The 19,147-nt window shown below is 40.1% G+C and overlaps 1 protein-coding gene across 2 annotated transcripts in view; it reads left to right on the top strand.

The window, feature by feature from the left end:
- Positions 1-19,147, top strand: part of TBCK (TBC1 domain containing kinase) — a 436,713-nt gene that overhangs the window by 129,887 nt on the left and 287,679 nt on the right. For both annotated transcript variants that reach the window (XM_030190773.1, XM_030190774.1), the window contains 3 exons: positions 3,532-3,581; positions 5,352-5,481; positions 13,160-13,258. In XM_030190773.1, the coding sequence (XP_030046633.1) occupies positions 3,532-3,581; positions 5,352-5,481; positions 13,160-13,258 (279 nt within the window). The remainder of the gene's footprint in view (positions 1-3,531; positions 3,582-5,351; positions 5,482-13,159; positions 13,259-19,147) is intronic.

The raw sequence follows: 19,147 nt of genomic DNA, 5'->3' as shown, positions 1-19,147 counted from the left end.
CCGGATAAGCACAGCCATCGATGTCAGAGGGGAGAGGAGGAGCGGCTGCACAGATGACCAATGTGAGATGACTAAAACAAGTTCCCTAACACTCAAAAAAACTAGCGGTTGCTGATGTAGCAAAGGTGTCAAAGGTGCTGATGCAGCAAAGGTGTCAAAGGTATGTCCTCAAGAACAAGACGCTGAGACCGTCTGTCAGCCTGATCTCCTTTTGATGAAACTCAGGATTTCTACAAAAAGGTAAAAATGCAGCCTGAACACTGACAACATCTCAAAACAATACACTTAATTCATCTCGAGGGCACCATAGGTCTTTCTTTTTACTCTTAGCAACTGCACGAAAATGTCGTCCTCACACGATCATTAATCTGCCTTCTGGCACGAGCCACCAATTAAAAAAAAACACTAAACAGTAGCTAGATCGGGCTAGGAGAGAGGCAGGTCTTTTTTTATTGTTGTTGCTTCTTTTCAACACTCAAGCGACGCAGACAGGCTCGGTGATGGTGTCAGCAGACAGGCTGTCCTGAGACCACAGATACGATCAACAGCAGCACACATCACAGAAGGCAGGTCAGAGACGTTTCTCACAAGGAGTTGATGACGACGGGCTGCACCTCAGTAACATCACATGTGGCACAAAGAACAAGTACAAGGAGAGTGGCAGACTCCCTCAAATACTCCCCCCTCCCACAGCTGCCTCTCACTGCATCTCTAACATCCAAACTAACCTCTCTCTCACTCTCTCTAGAACACACACACAAGGGACAGGGAGGAGATGAGAGGGGAGGAAAAAAAACCACCACGTACACACTCTCTCTCACTCTCTTAACTGGCTATAACTGAGAAATGGCTCAAATGGTTGTGTTCTGCTATGCAACATTTTGCTGCTGTCTTCCCATTTTTACCCTAGCCTTGCACACTCTCTTTCACAAACACATACACACACACACACACATACATATACACACACTCACACTCTCACTTAAATCACTCTCATAGTCTCTCACACAGACACACACACACTTCCACTGTCTCTCTCTTCAACACACTCACTCTCACACACACATACACTTTCTCTGACTCTCTCTCTCACACACATATACACATTTTCACTACACTTGAGAAATACAAAAAAAAATTTACCGTTGTATTCAGACACACACACACAAGGGACACGGAGGAGATGAGAGGGGAGGGAAAAAAACACCACGTGCACACTCTGTCTCACTCTTAACTGCCTAAAAGGAGCAACTGACCCTCCACTGTCACAGGGACTACTAGCACCTCTCTCTCTCTCTCTCTCTCTCTCTCTCTCTCTCTCTCTCTCTCTCTCTCTCACACACACACGGGACACGGAGGGGATGGAAGACAAAAAAAGAATCATTGGGTATGGAGGGGACGGCAGGGGAGATAAGGTTACAACTGGCTCAAATGGTTGTGCTCTGCTATGCAAAATTTTGCTGCTGTCACTTCATTTTGACACTAGCCTTGCACATTCTCTTTCACACAGACACGTGCACACACACACATATACACACTCTCTCACACAGACATACACACACACACACACTTTCTCTGTCTCATACATACACAGACACACATACATATACACACTCTCACTCTCTCTCTTAACTCACTCTCAGTCACACTTTCACACAGACACACACACACACTTTCACTGTCTCTCTCTTCCACACACTCACTCTCACACACACACGACTGGAGTGGGGGCAGGGGAGAGAGGAGAATCGCTGGGTGGCAACAGGGGGGGTAGGGGACAGAGGAGAATCGCTGGGTGCCTGGAAGGGGAGCAGGGGAGATACAACAATCGCTGAGTGGCTGGAAAGGGGGGCAGGAGACATAGGAGACAGTTTCACTCACATACACACACACACACACACACTCACACATTCATTCTATCTCTCTCTCTCACACACACACAGTCACTGTCAAACACACTCTATCAAACATGCACACTCCGAGGAAAACCTTGCTAGAGCCCGTTTCATTTCTGTCAGAAACGGGCCTTTTTTACTAGTAGTTCTATGTTATAATGCAGTATGACATATTTAAGTTCATATCACTTAATAAGCTCACTGTCATGTTCTTCTTTGAGTTTTGGTAGGGTTTGCAGATTTTTTAAGGAGGTATCAAATACCTTATATGTACTTTGTGTTAAGTCGGTTGTCCTGCTTGCTTATTCACCCCTGTCTACTCCCTCTTGACTCCTGCTTGTCCTTTTCCTACTGCTGGGGCATTGTTCTGTGAATGATAGTGTAATAGTGTATTTGCTTCTCTCTTAATAGATACATAAAAAAATAAAAACAAATAGACTGTAAGTCCTGTCCAGTCTGCCCATCTATTTCAATTGATAAGTTCAGTGATCCTCTGTGCTTGTCCTTTGTTTTTTTAAAATTCAAATACAGTCCTTGTCTCCACCTCCTCCACTGGGAGGCTGTTCATGCATTCGCCACTCTTTTCATAAAGAAATATTTATTTAGATAAGGGATTCCAAGCCCAGTCCACGAAGGCCCCATTCTTTCCAGGTTTTCAGGATTTCCACAATGAATATGCAAAAGATCTATTTGCATACAATGGAGGCAGTGCATGCAAATGTATCTCATACATTTTCATTGTGGAAATCCTGAAAACCAGACTGTTGTGGTACTTGAGGACTTGGCTTGGGAACCCATGCCTTAGACTCAGAAATAATCTATCTGTCTTTGCTGCTCCCAGTGTTCTCTATATGCTTTGGTGAAATAGAATGTTTTCAAACCCTTTTTGAGTTTAAAATAAGATTTGGTTCATAAGTAAGCTATCAAGAGAAAAGGATTGAGGTGGAAAAAATCAGTTTAATGTGTAATTTCATCATCGAATGCAGGTAGCATGTGGCAGATGACAGAGATTCGCATGTTGAGACCTAGGACAAGAACACACTATAAGGAAGTGTAAGATATTACTGGTTGATCATATTTAGAGTCTGAACAAAGTTATTCTGGATATTTATTTAAGAGAGATGATTTTGCTCCACAGTAAAGATTATTCCCATAATCAAGACAATAACTAGGGAATGCACCAGGACCCTAAGAGCGTTTTTCCCAAAAGATGAATAAAAAGCATGCACCTGTCTCAAAAAGAATGGATGTGAAATAGGATAGGTCATGCAAAAAAAGAAAAATGACTGTGGATTTTACAATGAAGGGATTTTGGCAGGAGGGTAGTATCCCTTTAAGATGTTCTTATATGTTGCAGTCATAAAAAAAAGGTTTTAAACAAGCCTCACCCTATATTTTCTGTTTCTGTGCTCTGTCCATATCTTAACTTGCAGTGCTGCTTGGCTTGGGAAACATGTAATACTACAGGAAAGAAAGGAAAGACTCTTAAGTTCTGCTATAGATACTAACTTTTCCAAACTGGGTCTTTTTTAATGGAAGATACTATGAGTAGAACCCACATTTACACATACAGCTGTTTTTCACATGATTCTATTAATACTTGGAACGGCTGCTAACAATTTGTTTAAATTCACAGAGGCTGAAGGATGTTCCAGGGGAAGCATTCTACCCCTTGCTGGAAGATGAGTAAGTACACCTTAATCTCACATTTGGAAGTTAGCCACGGAAATTCTGTCTCAAATTTCTCCCCTGCCAACTGATCCGATTTCATTTGGGAACATTTTTACTGTAGCAAAATGTATCTGGACAGAAAAAGCAGCACTTGGGTGTATTGTCAGGGCTTAGTTCTACTTTGGCCCGACAATAGTGATAATCAGCTTCGGCTGGTCAGAATTACCAGGATAACTCTGGCTAGCCATATTGCAGTAATAGAGTTAACCAGACAACTTTGATTAATTTTACACTGAACTCTTCCTGGCTGTTCACATTACAATGACATAACAGGTGGCATTAAATGCTTGCACATTTATAGTCATTTGAGAAACAGCATGAGTAAGATCCTCTTATTTATTCATTTGGTACACTTGTATCCCACATTTTCCCAGCTTGTGCGGGCTCAATGTGGCTAACAAAGTTACAAGACAATTACATAGTACAGCAGGATAAAATAGTTATATAAAAATTAACAACTACAATAGCGTAAGCAGCTCAATAAAAGAATACGGATGGGAATACTGGAGCAACAAGAGGGAAACAGACATAAGGCCAAATGCGGGTAATCAAACAAAACGGAAATAGGGGATTAAAGAGTATTGTGGTCTTTGGGATATGCCTTACTAAACAAATAAGTCTTTAGTAATTTCTTAAATGTTTGGTGATCCGATGTCTCTTTCAGTAGTCTCGGGAAAGCATTCCAGGATTGCGGGCTGATGAACAAAAGGAAGAAGCATAGATTGACTTATACTTTAGATTCCTGCAGGAAGGATAGTGCAGGATAAGATAAGTACGAGAGGACACCGATGAATTTCTGGGAGGTAAATCAATCAAATCACACATGTAGACTGGTGCTTCTCCTTAAATGATCTTGTGTGTTAAAGCGCAGATTTTGAATTCAATACGGCCTTTAATGGGAAGCCAGTGAAGACTCTCACGGAGAGGCTGCACACTATTGAAGCGAGATTTTCCAAAGATTAGTCTGGCCACAGTGTTTTGGACCGTCTGGAGCTTCTTCAGAATATAGTGCGTACAACCAGCGTATATTCCACTGCAGTAATCGATGTGGCTTAGGACCATTGAATGTATCAGGGTTCGAAATATATCTCTTGGCAGGAGTTGTTTGATACGTTTAAGCTCCCACAAAGATAAGAACATTTTTTTCGTAATCTGCTTTACATGACTATCAAGCGACAGATGGCTGTCCAGCGTGACCCCGAGAATTTTCAAACTGATTGAATGATGAATGAGTTTACCATGTGGGTAATTGTAGGGTCCTGTGATATATGCTGGCAATATTTGCAGCTTGATATATTGCTGGGACTTCTGCCATGCTGTTCTTTTTTGAATACTTAATGCTTGTATGCTAATGCTTAAATACTTGTACATTTATACTCCTTATTTCCATAGATTAAAAACAAAAATCTAAATTGTGTTTTTACAATTTAGTTTACGTAACCCGCTACCTTGAAAGATTATTTCTTTTCCCTGTCTTGAAAGATCGTGTACAGAACCCTCAACTTTTCTTCCTTCCCACTACTTTGTAAGCAGAATCTTAGATGTTGTCCAAGCCTGCTACGAATCAGTTGCTCTGAATGACATTTTATAGAGAAGGCATCAGTATTTTTAGCTGGGCTTGGCCTTCTGCATGCATTCTTCTGAAATACTGCATTTGTAAAGCACATGTGTTGGCATGGGAAACTGCATAGTAAGTAAATAAAACGTTGTGTTATTTCCTTGCAGCCAGTCCAACTTACCCCATTCAGGTAGTGCCAATGAGCTGTCTGCAGCTGCCACTCTTCCCTTGATCATACGTGAGCGGGACACGGAGTACCAGCTCAACAGGATTATTCTGTTTGACAGGCTGCTGAAGGTAGGGTCCCCTTGGTGTCACTGTTGGACACACACTTTAAATCATTTTAAAGGTTGTCTTCATGGTTATCACAGTGCCTTTTCAGAAATGGCAATCCTGTTTAGTTTGCTTCAGGGCATATTAGGATTTGCATCTAAATATCGGGTTGCTTTTCATATCAAGTAATGCTCCTGACATTTAGATTAGTTCAGTGCCAGTAGAGTAGAGGCTGAATGTGTTTGAACAGAAATAGTTCAGCAGGAGAGGTTCCAGTGTCCTATTGGAACCTGTTTTTAAAAGATTTTTGTTCTCTGTACAGATTGGGGAAAACTTTTTTTTTTTTTTTTTATAAGTCAGGTCTCTATTTGTCCACATGGAAGCAGGAAGGCATATGTCAGAATTCAACTAAGTTGTTAATAAAATGGGAAAGTAGTAACCCTGTTTTGCAGTGGAGAGGTAACCTAAGGGTTAGAACAGTGGGCTGAGAAGAACCAGGGGAGCCTGGTTCAAATCCCATTGCTGCTCCTTCTGATTTTGGACAAGTCACTTAACACTCCTCTGCGTATCTCATGGTTCTCACACCTAGATTTCGAGCCCTCCAGGGACATAAAAATACCTGCTGTACCTTAATGAACACTGCTTCAATAGCTTTCAGGCGGTATGTAAGAAATAAATAAAATAAATAAATAGGAGTACCTCTGGACTCTGTGCCTCCTAGAAACTTTCTCAATTTCTTTTTTTTTGCTGTAGAAATTAATGTTATGCATTCTGTTGTTAAGGAGTGGTACTGTAAATTAAATTTGGCAACCTCTATACTTGTGCTAGAGCATATTGTTCCACATATTATTAGTGCAGATTCAGGCATCTGTAGCTTCTAAGCCTGAGGATTTCTACCTTCTGGCTTTGAATCCAGCCTATGTATTCTTTCATTTTTGACTTCCTTCTTCCCTTGTGATAAATTTTTCTCTTCAGAGAAAATGACCCATGCCCTCCCGTGGCCACATCCCCTTTGGAGTTGTGTGCGAGATAAGTTAGATGTGCAGGTTATAGTTTAGGGACGTAGGGCAGATCCGTGCGTAACTACTAATGACTGCCAATTAGTGACTGTTAATGACAGTAATTGATATCACTTATGTAGCTAATTAGTTTGCTTGGGTCTAGGGGATAATGTCCCTCTTTCTGTGTTGTACCTGAGCCTCTGATGATTCCAGCTACTTTATCAGTATGTAAATGCTAAAATGCTAGACCCTAAAAGTAACAAACTATTCTGTCTTGGTGCTTCTTTATAAATTAGTCCTGGAAGGAAGTCAGTCTGTAATGGTTTTCCCATTTTGTGCTTTTGAAACAGAACTCTTATTTTTCTAAATCAAGAGCGTTGTCAACGTACAGGTTTAAAAAAAAAATTCAGTCATGAACATATGATATCCACAGGGCCGGTTTTAGGCAGAGGCGAAGGGCGATCACAGGGCCCCGCACTGGCCTTGGCATGTCTCTCTCTCTCTTTCTCCCCACCTGAAATCTAGTGTCTCTCTCTGCCTCCTGGATCTGCTAAAATTGCTTCATTACCTTCCCCAACACCAGCGGCTGCAATTAAGACATGCTGCTGTGACTGGCATCGGGATCTTCCCTCTGTTGGTCCTGCCCGTGCGGAAACTGGAAGATACATCAACCGGAAGATGCCAAAGCGGAACCGGCAGAGGGAAGGCCCCCGACTCCAGCCACAGCGCGTGTCTTAATCACAGCCGGTGTCAGGGAAAGGGATGAAGCAACTTTAGCAGATCCGGGAGGGAGGGGGAGAGACTGGATTTTTGGTGAGGAGAGGCAAGGGAGAAATATATTGCACTCGGGGGGGGGGGGGGGGGGAGGTGGATATATGCTGGGTGAGGGGAAGGACTGCTAGAAGGAGATGTGCTAAACCCTGGGGGGGGGGGAAGGGATTAGAGAGAGAATGTGCTGGGCTGGAGAGGGGGAGGGGGCTGGAGAGAGATGGAGATGTGCTGGAATTGGAGGGACATGGAGATGTCATGGGTGGGTGGATTGTTGGACCTTCCGGAAAGGGGAGCATAAGAGGGGAGAGATAGACCAGACTGGGGGAGGAAAGAGACAGAGACTGGATCGGGGGGGGGGGGGGGCTTAGGGAGTGGAACAGAAGAGGAGAGAGGTGCTGGATCCACAGACTGAGAGAAGGAGTTATGCCAGACCACAAGCGGGGCAGGGGATAGAGAGAGGGAAATGCTAGACCTGTGGGGTATGGGAGGAAGGGAAGAGAGAGGAGACCGACAGGGCGCACACAAGAGATGCTAGGCATGGAATAAGAATAAGGGACACAGGCAATGCTAGAAAAGGGGTGGATAGGGACGCTAAGAAAGCAGATGCTTGACAGGACAAATGGGACGCAGAGAGAAGATGGATGGCAGACATGGGGCAAGAACAAATGTGAAATGGACAGGAGATTCAGGAAAAGCAGAAGAGACATGGGCATATCAAATGTAAAAATAAAATACTCAGACTACAAAGGTAGAAGAAAATATTTATTTTTTAATTTATCGGTTGAAGCATGTCAGCTTTGGAAAATATGCATCTCTGATATTTTGAATTTTCATTTCTGTTTCTCTAGTATTGCTGTATATGCAGAATCTGACTCCTTGTGTTTTGCAGTTCAGATTTTTGTCTTTGTATTTCTATTACTGGTCTGTGATTCCTTTGTTTCATATTTGTTGACAGTCTATTTGTGTTTGGCATGTGTGCGCAAGGTGTGCTATTCTACTAGGCTAGTGTGTAGTTTTCGTGTAGAGACCTGTAGCAGTCCCATTTGTTCTTTTCTTCTCACTAGATAGTGTATTGGGGTTTTAGGGTATTGTGTAATATGTACAGTGCTGCCTTTTCACAGATAAAGTTGTTTCTCTTTGTGTCCTGAGAGATAAATGCTGTTATGGTACAGTAAGGTTCTGAGTGTGTTTCTGCACAAGTTTGTGCTTAGTGTTTTGCACTGGAGGGATTGTGTGTTGGCCTTACTGAACTGACTTCAAAATTTTAATTTAATTTTAGTTTTTTAGACAGGTTTAATCATCAAATGTACATATATGTGTCAATTTTTACAGTAATGGAATTTTAAAGTACTTTGTCCACATACCTGGATCTTTTCCTTGCTAATTAATATTTTTCTTTATATTCTCTGTTATGAGAATTGGAACTCCTAAATGTAGTGGACTTGAATAATTTCTGGTTATTTTCGTTGCTTAATATTGGGTTTCCTATTTATAGCACTATGCTTATTTGAATTAGTTTTTCTGTACAAGTTTTACTTGATTTGTATTTATTTTAAAACACACCTTGGCAACAAGGGGTGGGGCTAGATGGGGCAGGGGGCCCACCGAACTGGTCTGCACAGGGCCCCGCAGTTGCTAAGACCAACCCTGGATATCCATCTACTTTTGTGGCATTCACCCTAAAACATTTTGCAGAAAAAAAAGATATAGTGGAATTAGAAAAGGTTCAAAGAAGAGCACCAAAATGATAAAGGAGATGGAACTCCTCTCATATGAGGAAATGCTAAAGAGGTTAGAAAAGAGACAGCTGAGGAGAGAGATGATTATAAGGTTTACAAAATCCTGACTGGTGTAGAACGCGTAGAAGTAAATCGTTTTTTTTTACTCATTCCAAAGTACAAAGATTAGGGGACACTCAAGGAAGTTACATAGAAATACTTTTAAAACAAATAGGAGGAAATATTTTTTTCACTCAACGAATAGTTAAGCTCTGGAACTGTTTGCTGGAGGATGTCATATCAGCAGTTAGTGTATCTGGGTTTAAAAAAGGTTTGGACAAGTGCCTGGAGGAAAAGTCCATAGTCTGCTATTGAGACAGACATGGGTAAGCAACTGCTTACCCTGGGATTGGTAGCATGGAGTGTTGCTGCGATTTGGATTTCTGCAAGGTATTTGTGACATGGCTTGACCACTGTTGAAAACAGGATACTAGTCTAGATGGACCATTGGTCTGACCCAGTATGACTATTCTTTTGTATGTTTTAACAAATAGCATCAGAATACCTTAAGGGGATGGGGACGAGTGTGAGTGGAAAACCAAGACTTTAGCATTATTGCACGATGCCCTGGCATAAGCCTGGCAGACATAGCTCTTGCAAACTTAGACATTCCTGTCATGTCTAGCTTTTTTGTTCCATTCCACAAGTGAGAATGATGGCGAACTGTGACCAGTTTCTACCACAAGCAAATATGCCTTACACAACTAAATGTTCTCTTAATTTTCTCTGTGTCCTACAGAGGTGACTTGAGAAGTATTAGGTGCCATTTAGTTGTGTAAAATGCTGATTTGCATCTATAAAGTGGGCATACATAAATAAGTACCAATTTTAGAAAAGCCACTACATATACATGTATATCTGCAGAATGCACAAATTTGAAGGGGACTGTGTTCTGGGATCTGCTTGGGTAAATTGATTGATTGATTTATTTATTTTAAAAATGTATATTCTGTCTAAAAGCTAAGCAGAGTACAATCAAACATACATAATAAAAATATAAAAATTGACCAACAGACAAGTGCCTATACATGTGCCTTTTCATCATTGTATCCTATTCCTGCATAGATAATTTCATTGCTGTTTCAGATCAATAAACCATCAGTATTTGTGGAAAACTCCAAGGTGTGTTTGCATAAAATACTTGATGAATTATTGACAAGATTTTATACTGTGCTTGATGTGCTATTAGAAGCCAATATAATTGTTGAACAAAGCCGTCACATGCTCAAACCTAGAGGCTCCTATTATCATCCTTGCAGCAATATCCTGAATCACTTGCAGTGCATGAACTCTAAAAGTAGCAATTATAAGATATAAAGTAATACAATAATCAATTCTTGATATTATCAAACTTTGCATCACAGTGTGTGTATGTGTTCCCTATTTTCTAATGGAAATACACTTTTATAGTTCAGGAAATTTCTTTGTCAGCACCAAGTCACACGTGCATTTGGACTTGGGGTTTGGAAGAGTAACAGATTGGAAATGTACTTAACTACTGTGGTTTTAAAAGTGATCTGAAAAATAGCCCACTTTAAAAATTAATAAACAGAAACAAAACAAGAAAGAAAATAAGATGATACCTTTCTTATTGGACTAATTTAATACATTTTTGACTAGCTTTCAAAGAAGTACATAAGTATTGCCATACTGGGAAAGACCAAAGGTCCATCGAGCCCAGCATCCTGTTTCCAACAGTGGCCAATCCAGGTCACAAATACCCGGCAAGATCCCAAAAATGTACAAAACATTTTATACTGCTTATCCCAGAAATAGTGGATTTTCCCCAAGTCCATTTAATAACGATCTATGGACTTTTCCTTTAGGAAGCCGTCCAAACCTTTTTAAAACGCTGCTAAGCTAACCGCCTTTACCGCATTCTCTGGCAACGAATTCCAGAGTTTAATTACACGTTGAGTGAAGAAAAAATTTCTCCGATTCGTTTTAAATTTACTACATTGTAGCTTCATCGCATGCCCCCTAGTCCTAGTATTTTTGGAAAGCGTGAACAGACGCTTCACAACTACCCGTTCAACTCCACTCATTATTGTATAGACCTCTATCATATCTCCCCTCAGCCGCCTTTTCTCCAAGCTGAAGAGCCCTAGCCGCTTTAGCCTTTCCTCATAGGGAAGTCATCCCATCCCCTTTATCATTTTTGTCGCCCTTTTCTGCAACTTTTCTAATTCCACTATACCTTTTTTGAGATGCGGCGACCAGAATTGAACACAATATTCAAGGTGCGGTCACACCATGGAGAGATACAAAGGCATTATAACATCCTCATTTTTGTTTTCCATTCCTTTCCTAATAATACCTAACATTCTATTTGCTTTCTTAGCTGCAGCAGCACACTGAGCAGACGGTCTCAACGTATAATCAACGACGACACCTAGATCCCTTTCTTGGTCCATGACTCCTAACGTGGAACCTTGCATGACGTAGCTAAAATTTGGGTTCCTCTTTCCCACATGCATCACTTTGCACTTGCTCACATTAAATGTCATCTGCCATTTAGACGCCCAGTCTCCCAGTCTCGTAAGGTCCGCTTGTAATTTTTCACTATCCTCCCGCTATTTAACGACTTTGAAGAACTTTGTGTCATCAGCAAATTTAATTACCTCATTAGTTACTCCCATCTCTAGGTCATTTATAAATATGTTAAAAAGCAGTGGTCCCAGCACAGAGCCCTGGGGAACCCCACTAACTACCCTTCTCCATTGAGAATACTGACCATTCAACCCTACTCTCTGTTTTCTATCTTTTAACCAGTTTTTAATCCACAATAGAACACTACCTCCTATCCCATGACTCTCCAATTTCCTCTGGAGTCTTTCATGAGGTATTTTGTCAAACGCCTTTTGAAAATCCAGATACACAATATCAACCGTCTCACCTTTTACCACTTGTTTGTTCACCCCTTCAAAGAAATGTAGTAGATCGGTGAGGCAAGATTTCCCTTCACCAAATCCATGTTGACTTTGTCTCATTAATCCATGCTTTTGAATTTGCTCTGTAATTTTGTTCTTAATAATAGTCTCTACCTTTTTGCCCAGCACTGACATCAGACTCACCGGTCTATAATTTCCCGGATCTCCTCTGGAACCTTTTTAAAAAATTGGCGTTATATTGGCCACCCTCCAATCTTCCGGTACCACGCTCGATTTTAAGAAACTTGTTCCTCAGGTCAAGAATGAGCAAAAAGTGATAATATTGGAATATATAAATGAAACCCAAAAGCATTCCAAAGATAGTTTATAGGGGAAAGGTTGGTGGAAGGTGACAAAGCAATAGAATGTTTATGGTTTGTTTATTTATTTATAACGTTCACCTTGACTTGCTGTGCAGTGTCTGATGTGGTGCCCCAGTGAGTTGATACTTGATACTATAGACAAGAATCAACTCACACAGGCAAGGACATCAGAAAGCAAACCAAGGTGACACTTCTGTAGGTGAGTGTTTCTTGGGACCAGAGCACAAGAATACTAAGAGAAAATTTTAAAACAATCCAGGAATATAAGACCTTTAAAGTTAAGGTGATATAATACTTTAACACTAAGAAAACAGGACTTCACAAAGATCTGGGTTAACTGTTTATCTGAACACTAGTTTGTCCTTGTTATCCGCTTCTTTCGTATTACTCATTTTCTGATTTTAATTTGTAGCTTATTATAAACCACTTTGCTGTCCTCACCAAAAGGTGATTATATTCAATACAATAAGCATACATTTTTTTCAGTTATTTAACTGCATGGCTGGTATGTGAGTTCACTAAAGCCACCAGTGTGAGGGATCGTTTTATGATTTTTGGGTATTAAAATTTTCTCTCTCTTGCTTGACTTATCTTTTCCTATCTGTGAAAAATCTTTTAATTTTGTAAACCATTTAAAACGCTTGTAGTTGAGTAAAATAGTATTGAATTTATTTATCAGATTTTATATAAAAGACTGTTCTTCTCCAGAAGATGGCACACTGTCGCCAAACAATGTTGTTTTGCACGTTTTAGTGCTTGCCTCAGCTCCTACATTACTGCAGTCTTCACCAGTGAGTCAGTTTGTTTGCACTGCACTTTGAGTGTTCTTTATCCGAATAATATCCATCTCCTTAACAATTCCTTTACTGTGTTTGCTTGCTTGCTTATTTTTTTTTCAGGCATATCCATACAAAAAAAATCAGATTTGGAAAGAAGCCAGGGTAGATGTCCCGCCACTCGTAAGAGGTCTGGCTTGGGCTGCTCTACTAGGGGTGGAGGTAAGACTTAAATTAATTATAAGCCTTAATGGTCTTTGAATAAAAATATTTAGAAATAAATTAGATGTAGTATTTTGACCATTGTGTCTGATTTTGTTCCTCTAGTCTAGAAAAGCACTTGCTTCCCTTTTAGAGATGAGAGCTGAACTTTATTGCCTTTTTCCCAGGGTAACTGGAAATAAGGAGGAAATGGCCTGCTACAAAAGATGGGTGTGGGGATGGAGAAGCTGCCTGATGGTCTGGCATGTAGGATTTATTACACTGTATAGTTCTCATAACATATTTGGCAACAATTTTAGAAAGTCTGTCTGCTTCAGTTTGAAAAGGATGTGAGCTAGGATGTTCAAGGCAGGGCCCCTCTGTCAGGCAAGTAGATGTCTCAGGCAGTAGAGCAGATGACAAAGCTCCAATGTATGTTGGGCCCATTTTAACAAGCCTTCCTTCTAACCCTTCTTGTTTAAGTTCATGAGGAAATAGATATAATAAAGGCATCCTTTTTTTTTCCCCTCCAGTTGTACCTGGGAATTTTCTAGTACGGTGGGTTATACCCTGGTCAAAAGTTTGTACAGTCTGGATGATATTTCCACACACACGTTCTGTCCCTAAGTATGGGGCCAGATCATTTTGGCAGATAAAAACAAACCTTGAGAGAGGGAGGTGCTGCACAATATGAGGGTAATTTTATAAGTAGTAACTCCCTTTATGAGCATTTGGTAGCTGCTTACTCTGTAATTCTTGGAGTATTGTGTTCAGTTTTGGAGGCCGTTTCTTGCTAAAGATGTAAAAAGACTGGAAGCGGTGCAAAAAAAGCTACAAAAATGGTATGGTGTTTGCGTTGCAAACTGTATGAGGAGAGACTTGCCAACCTGAACATGTATACCTCTGGAAGAAAGGAGAAACAGGGGTGACATGATACAGATGTTCAAATATTTGAAAGGTGTTAATCACCAAAAGAACCTTTTTCACAGACAGGAAGGCGGTAGAACTAGAGGATATAAATTGAGGGTGAAGGGGGGCAGACTCAGAAGTAATGTCAGGAGGTATTTTTTCACGGAAAGGGTGGTAGGTACATGGAATTCCCTCCCGTGGGAGGTGGTGGATGTGAAAATAGTGATGGAATTCAAACATGCGTGGGATAAACACAGAGGAATCCTGTTTAGAAGGATTGGATCTACGCAATCTTAGTGGAGATTGGGTGGCGATGTCGGTAATTGGAAAGCAAAACTGGTGCTGAGCAGACTTCTACGGTCTACGCCCTGGTTGTAACTGAATAGATATGGATGGGCTGGAGTATACATTTTAAGGGGCTTCAATGTTAGCTTCAGAACTTTTAGTACAAGAATAGTGCTGGGCAGACTTCTGTGGTCTGTGCCCTGAGAAAGGCAAAGACAAATCAAACTCAGGTATACATATAAAGTATCACATACCATGTAAAATGAGATTATCTTGTTCAGTAGACTGGATGGACTGTAAAGGGCTTTATCTACCGTCATTTACTATGTTACTATGTAAGAGAACCTGGGCGCCCATGTTCCATTCTAGAATACTGACACAGCCCAGTATTGGTGCGCCTAACACTTTGTGTGGGCACCTAAATGTGCCAGGGACATACATAACTTATAGTATTCTATAAGTTGCACATGTAAGTGAGAGCCCAGCCCAATGTGCCACCCATGCTTCTCCCCCCCCCCCCCCCCCACACCTTTACAAATACCTTCTTTGTAAGTTATGCAGGTATAAAGAATAGCACTTTGGGTGATTAACATTTACACACGTGTGTGCACATGCTTGCATAAATGAGTATTGCACTTAACCGCATAAAGTTTCATCGCCACATGCCTGGATATTCAGTGGTGCCTGGATTTGGCCCAGTATTGAATATCCAGGGTTAAAGCCACCAGTGGCCAAAAAAACCCGCTGATAACTGCTGGCTGAATATCTATCCCTGTGTTTCTAAATTTAGGACTGCCTTCCATTTTCCTAGATTTAAGATTTTAATTTACATACCTGCTATTGAAAATGAATCCTCATCTGCTTTGTTGCTACCCATTTGGGGATTGGGGGGGGTAATTTTTTAACAGTGTTCCTATATTTAGGTGCTCATTCTATAAAGGAAAGTAAGGTACCTATTTTCCTTTGTAGAATACTAGTGTAAGAGGTTAGATATGTATGTATAATTCAGATGTGAGCAGTTTACGCCAGCCATAGAGCTGGTCTAAGTGTTTATACCTAAACACTTAGACCAGTATTCTATAAATGTTGTGAATAAATGTGAGTCTCCCCTGTGCTCCACCAGACTCTGCTCATGTGTATGCATAGCTCTATAATATGTGCTATGTAAGATGTGTGCACTGTGCACTTTTATAAAATAGCCCTTAGGTGGAATGTTTACATTTACATGTGTTTGGGAACACACATGTGACCATCTCTGGGAAAACATGACTAGAATTGCCCAAAGATGTACATATATGCCATTATTCTAATCACCTCCTTAGGAGCCTGGTGGAAAGGAGCGTAAATTTAGGTATTCTGCCCCAGTAAATATTTCAGAGTTGACAAGTTAGGGGCCAAATGCCATTTAAATATTGGCCTCAACATCTTTATGCAGACTTAAATGCACAATTACTATTTGTAGTTTTATTTACAGATTCAAAATAAGAAAACAGTAAATATGGTGGGCTCAAAATTTGGACTCCTTTCAATCAGTACTTTGTTGCTCAACCTTTAGAAGGAATAACTGGTTCAAAATGTTTCCTCTAGCTATCTTAGACACTCTCCATTCTTACTATTATATATTTTTTTCCAATTCTGCCTTGCAGGAATCTTGTAGCTCAGAAATATTTTTACATCTCTCTGCATGCGCTGCATATTTGGGAATCTCTTTGAAGATTTTTCAATAATAGTCTGGAGACTATGGAATCTATTTCAAAACCTTTATCTTTATTTCCTGTAAATAATTTATGGTTCTTTCTGAGACATATTTCAGATCACTGTTCAACTTCAGTTTCTTCTTTGACATTGAGATATAAGTTTCTAGGATTTGTTCATAAATTCATTCTTGCTTCCATCCGCACATTATTTGTTCTATGTTTTATTAAATTTGATATCCCGCTTTCCTATTTCAGAAAAGTATACAAAATAAAAATAAAAGTAACTCTATTTTATACAGGAAAGCCTATCTCCCACGCACAAGAACATACACACCACCTGTTCCTCAGTACAGTCCATCTTATATTATTGTATCTTCAAAGTCCCTACTATATTTCCTCAAATACCTGTATACAAAAGTGAGTTTTTAACAATGCTTCCCTATCATCAAGCCGATCAATCCATAGACTGGTGGGTTGTGTCCATCTACCAGCAGGTGGAGATAGAGAGCAATCTTTTGCCTCCCTATATGTGGTCATGTGCTGCCGGAAATTCCCCAGTATGTTCTCTATCTAGCAGGTCTGTGGTTGCACAGCAGCAGCTCTGGCTAGGTCTCCAAGCCTAATTGTTTAGGTTTTGTTGAGTACCTGGGGTTGAGGGCTGTTCGTGAGCAAGTGCAAACCTGGTGGTGCCAGGTCCCTCCTTTTCTCCCCCCTCCCGCTGGCTCCGTTTAAAAACGAAACAAAACAAAAAACAGAAAAATAGACGTCCTTGAGAGAGAGACGTCCTTGGTTGCAGCTACTCACTGGGACTCCAAATCGTTGCAGCTCGGAGCGAGAAGCAGGTAATTTTACCTTTTCCTAGCGGGCAGGGGGTTCCCCGAACGGTCTCCACGTGGCTATGATGTCAGATGGCAAGGGCGCGAAAAGATGCTCCCCAGACCGCGTGCGCGCATCTAGCGGGGAAGTGGGGGGCTTCAAAGGCAGAGTCGCCTTTTTTGGATCTGCCTCTCCACGTAATGGTTTTGGCAAATTATTCCAAAGAAATGGCGCTAACAAAAAAAAAGCTTTTTTTTCCTAGTCCAAACACCAGATGTCTAGTATGATGAGACATAACCATCCTATCCTCTTATGAGGACCTTAACGATCTTGCTGGTATGTAGAGAATAACGAACTTAAATACAAAGATGGTTGTTTATAAAAAGAACTATGAACCATGTAAAAAGTTTTAAAATTAATCTTAAGAGATCGGTAGCCAGTGATATTTTATATAATGGTGTAATATGGTCAAATTTCCGTACCCCACCTAACAGACAAATTGTCATTTTTTGTAATGTCTGAAAATGTTTTCAGAAACCCACATAACTCATAGTTCTGTAATCTAATTTTGGAATTAACAACGCGTGTATCAATGTATGCAACGCAGCTTCATCAAAGCAATGTCTCACCACCCTCACCTGTCTAAGAATATAAAATCCCATTGCTTTTCCAAACAAAGTGAGCATAGTGGTGGGTTTATTCTCCTTGAAATCCAGCATGCAATCATTTTTTCAACATTCAGAACCAACTGGATTTTGTAACCATTGCACTATGCCTACTAAACAATTTGGCAAATTAGATAAAATAGGCAGTAGAGGGTCAATTCTACTGACTGTCAAAATGTTATGTGCATAAGAGTAAATATTTAAACCAAATGATTGGATCAGTCTAAAAAAGGGGATTAAACAAACAAAAAAAAGCAATATTGGTGAAAGGACTGACCCCTGTAGAACCCCACATTTCAAAGGAAGGATTTTAGAAATAGTAGACTTAACAGCTATCCTAAAGGTTCTGTCACTAAGGAATGAGATAAACCAATCCAAAATGTTCCCGCTGACCCCAATGGATTGTAACCGTTGCATATTTCCTGCACCACTGGCTGTCACACAACCACAAAGCATAAGAAATAATTGACAAGGTGGTATTTTCTTCAATAATTTGCCCTTTCTTTCCAAACATATATTGTGCAGTTTGGCCAAATGGTTCAATTTTCCTTTAGTCAAATAGTATGGTAGCCGTGTTAGTCCACTTTTAAAGGTAATATATATAAAACAAAACATAAAGAAAATAAGATGATACCTTTTTTTTAATTCTTTATCATTTTCAAAATATACATTTACATAAAATAAATGTAGGAAAATCAGGAAATTATAAATGTCTTTGTCCTTTACACAACGAAGGAACTAGTGAAAATAACATTGTTACTTAGTCCACACTTAATGATCAAGATACAAAGAAATTGTTAAGGCAAATTAAGAGTAAACTCTAAATAAAGCACTTGTGAGGGTAGAGTCCATTCCCTGCCAGCGGTTTTAGCTCCCTCCCGGTGTGTCCAGAGCTACTTCGCCGCCACTTTCTTTGGCAATTATAAACTATCTCAATTTTTCTGCTTCAAAAAATACATAATAAGCCATATTTAGGGAGATAAGGCATCTACATGCAAATTTCAGTTTGAAAGTGCCACCTAATGAGAGAACCCGGGGCCTAAGCCCCAAAAATTCTCTTCTCCTTCTTTGAGTTGATTTATTGAGATCTGGGAAAACTTGTATTTTTGATCCGAAAAATTGGGCTGAAATGAATCTGAAGTATAGTCTAAATACATGATTCCTATCAGTTTCGAATGCAAAAGAAGCAAGAAGAGTCGTACGTTCTGTAATAGGTTCTAAAGATGTTTTAAGAACTTGTGTTAAATTCAATTCCGGGGCCTCCACATGAGATGTGTTAGCTCCTGTAATATAGTAGGCTTTTATAATTGGAGGCAAAGCTTCCGTAGGAATTCCAAGTACTTCAGAAAAATATTTTTTTAACATTTCCAACGGGGATATCAGTGGAGTCTTAGGAAAATTTAAAAATCTCAAATTATTTCACCTAAGTTGGTTGTCAAAAAATTCAATTTTCTTTTGTGCAGTATCTTTTTCTGTTACTATATTACTAACGATAGTTTGTAACTTTTTTATTTCAAGCAAGTTTGACTCACGTTTTC

The sequence above is a fragment of the Microcaecilia unicolor genome, chromosome 2, assembly GCF_901765095.1.
Source record: "Microcaecilia unicolor chromosome 2, aMicUni1.1, whole genome shotgun sequence".
NCBI classification, from domain to species: Eukaryota; Metazoa; Chordata; class Amphibia; order Gymnophiona; family Siphonopidae; genus Microcaecilia; species Microcaecilia unicolor.
This window is presented reverse-complemented; position numbering and strand designations above follow the sequence as displayed.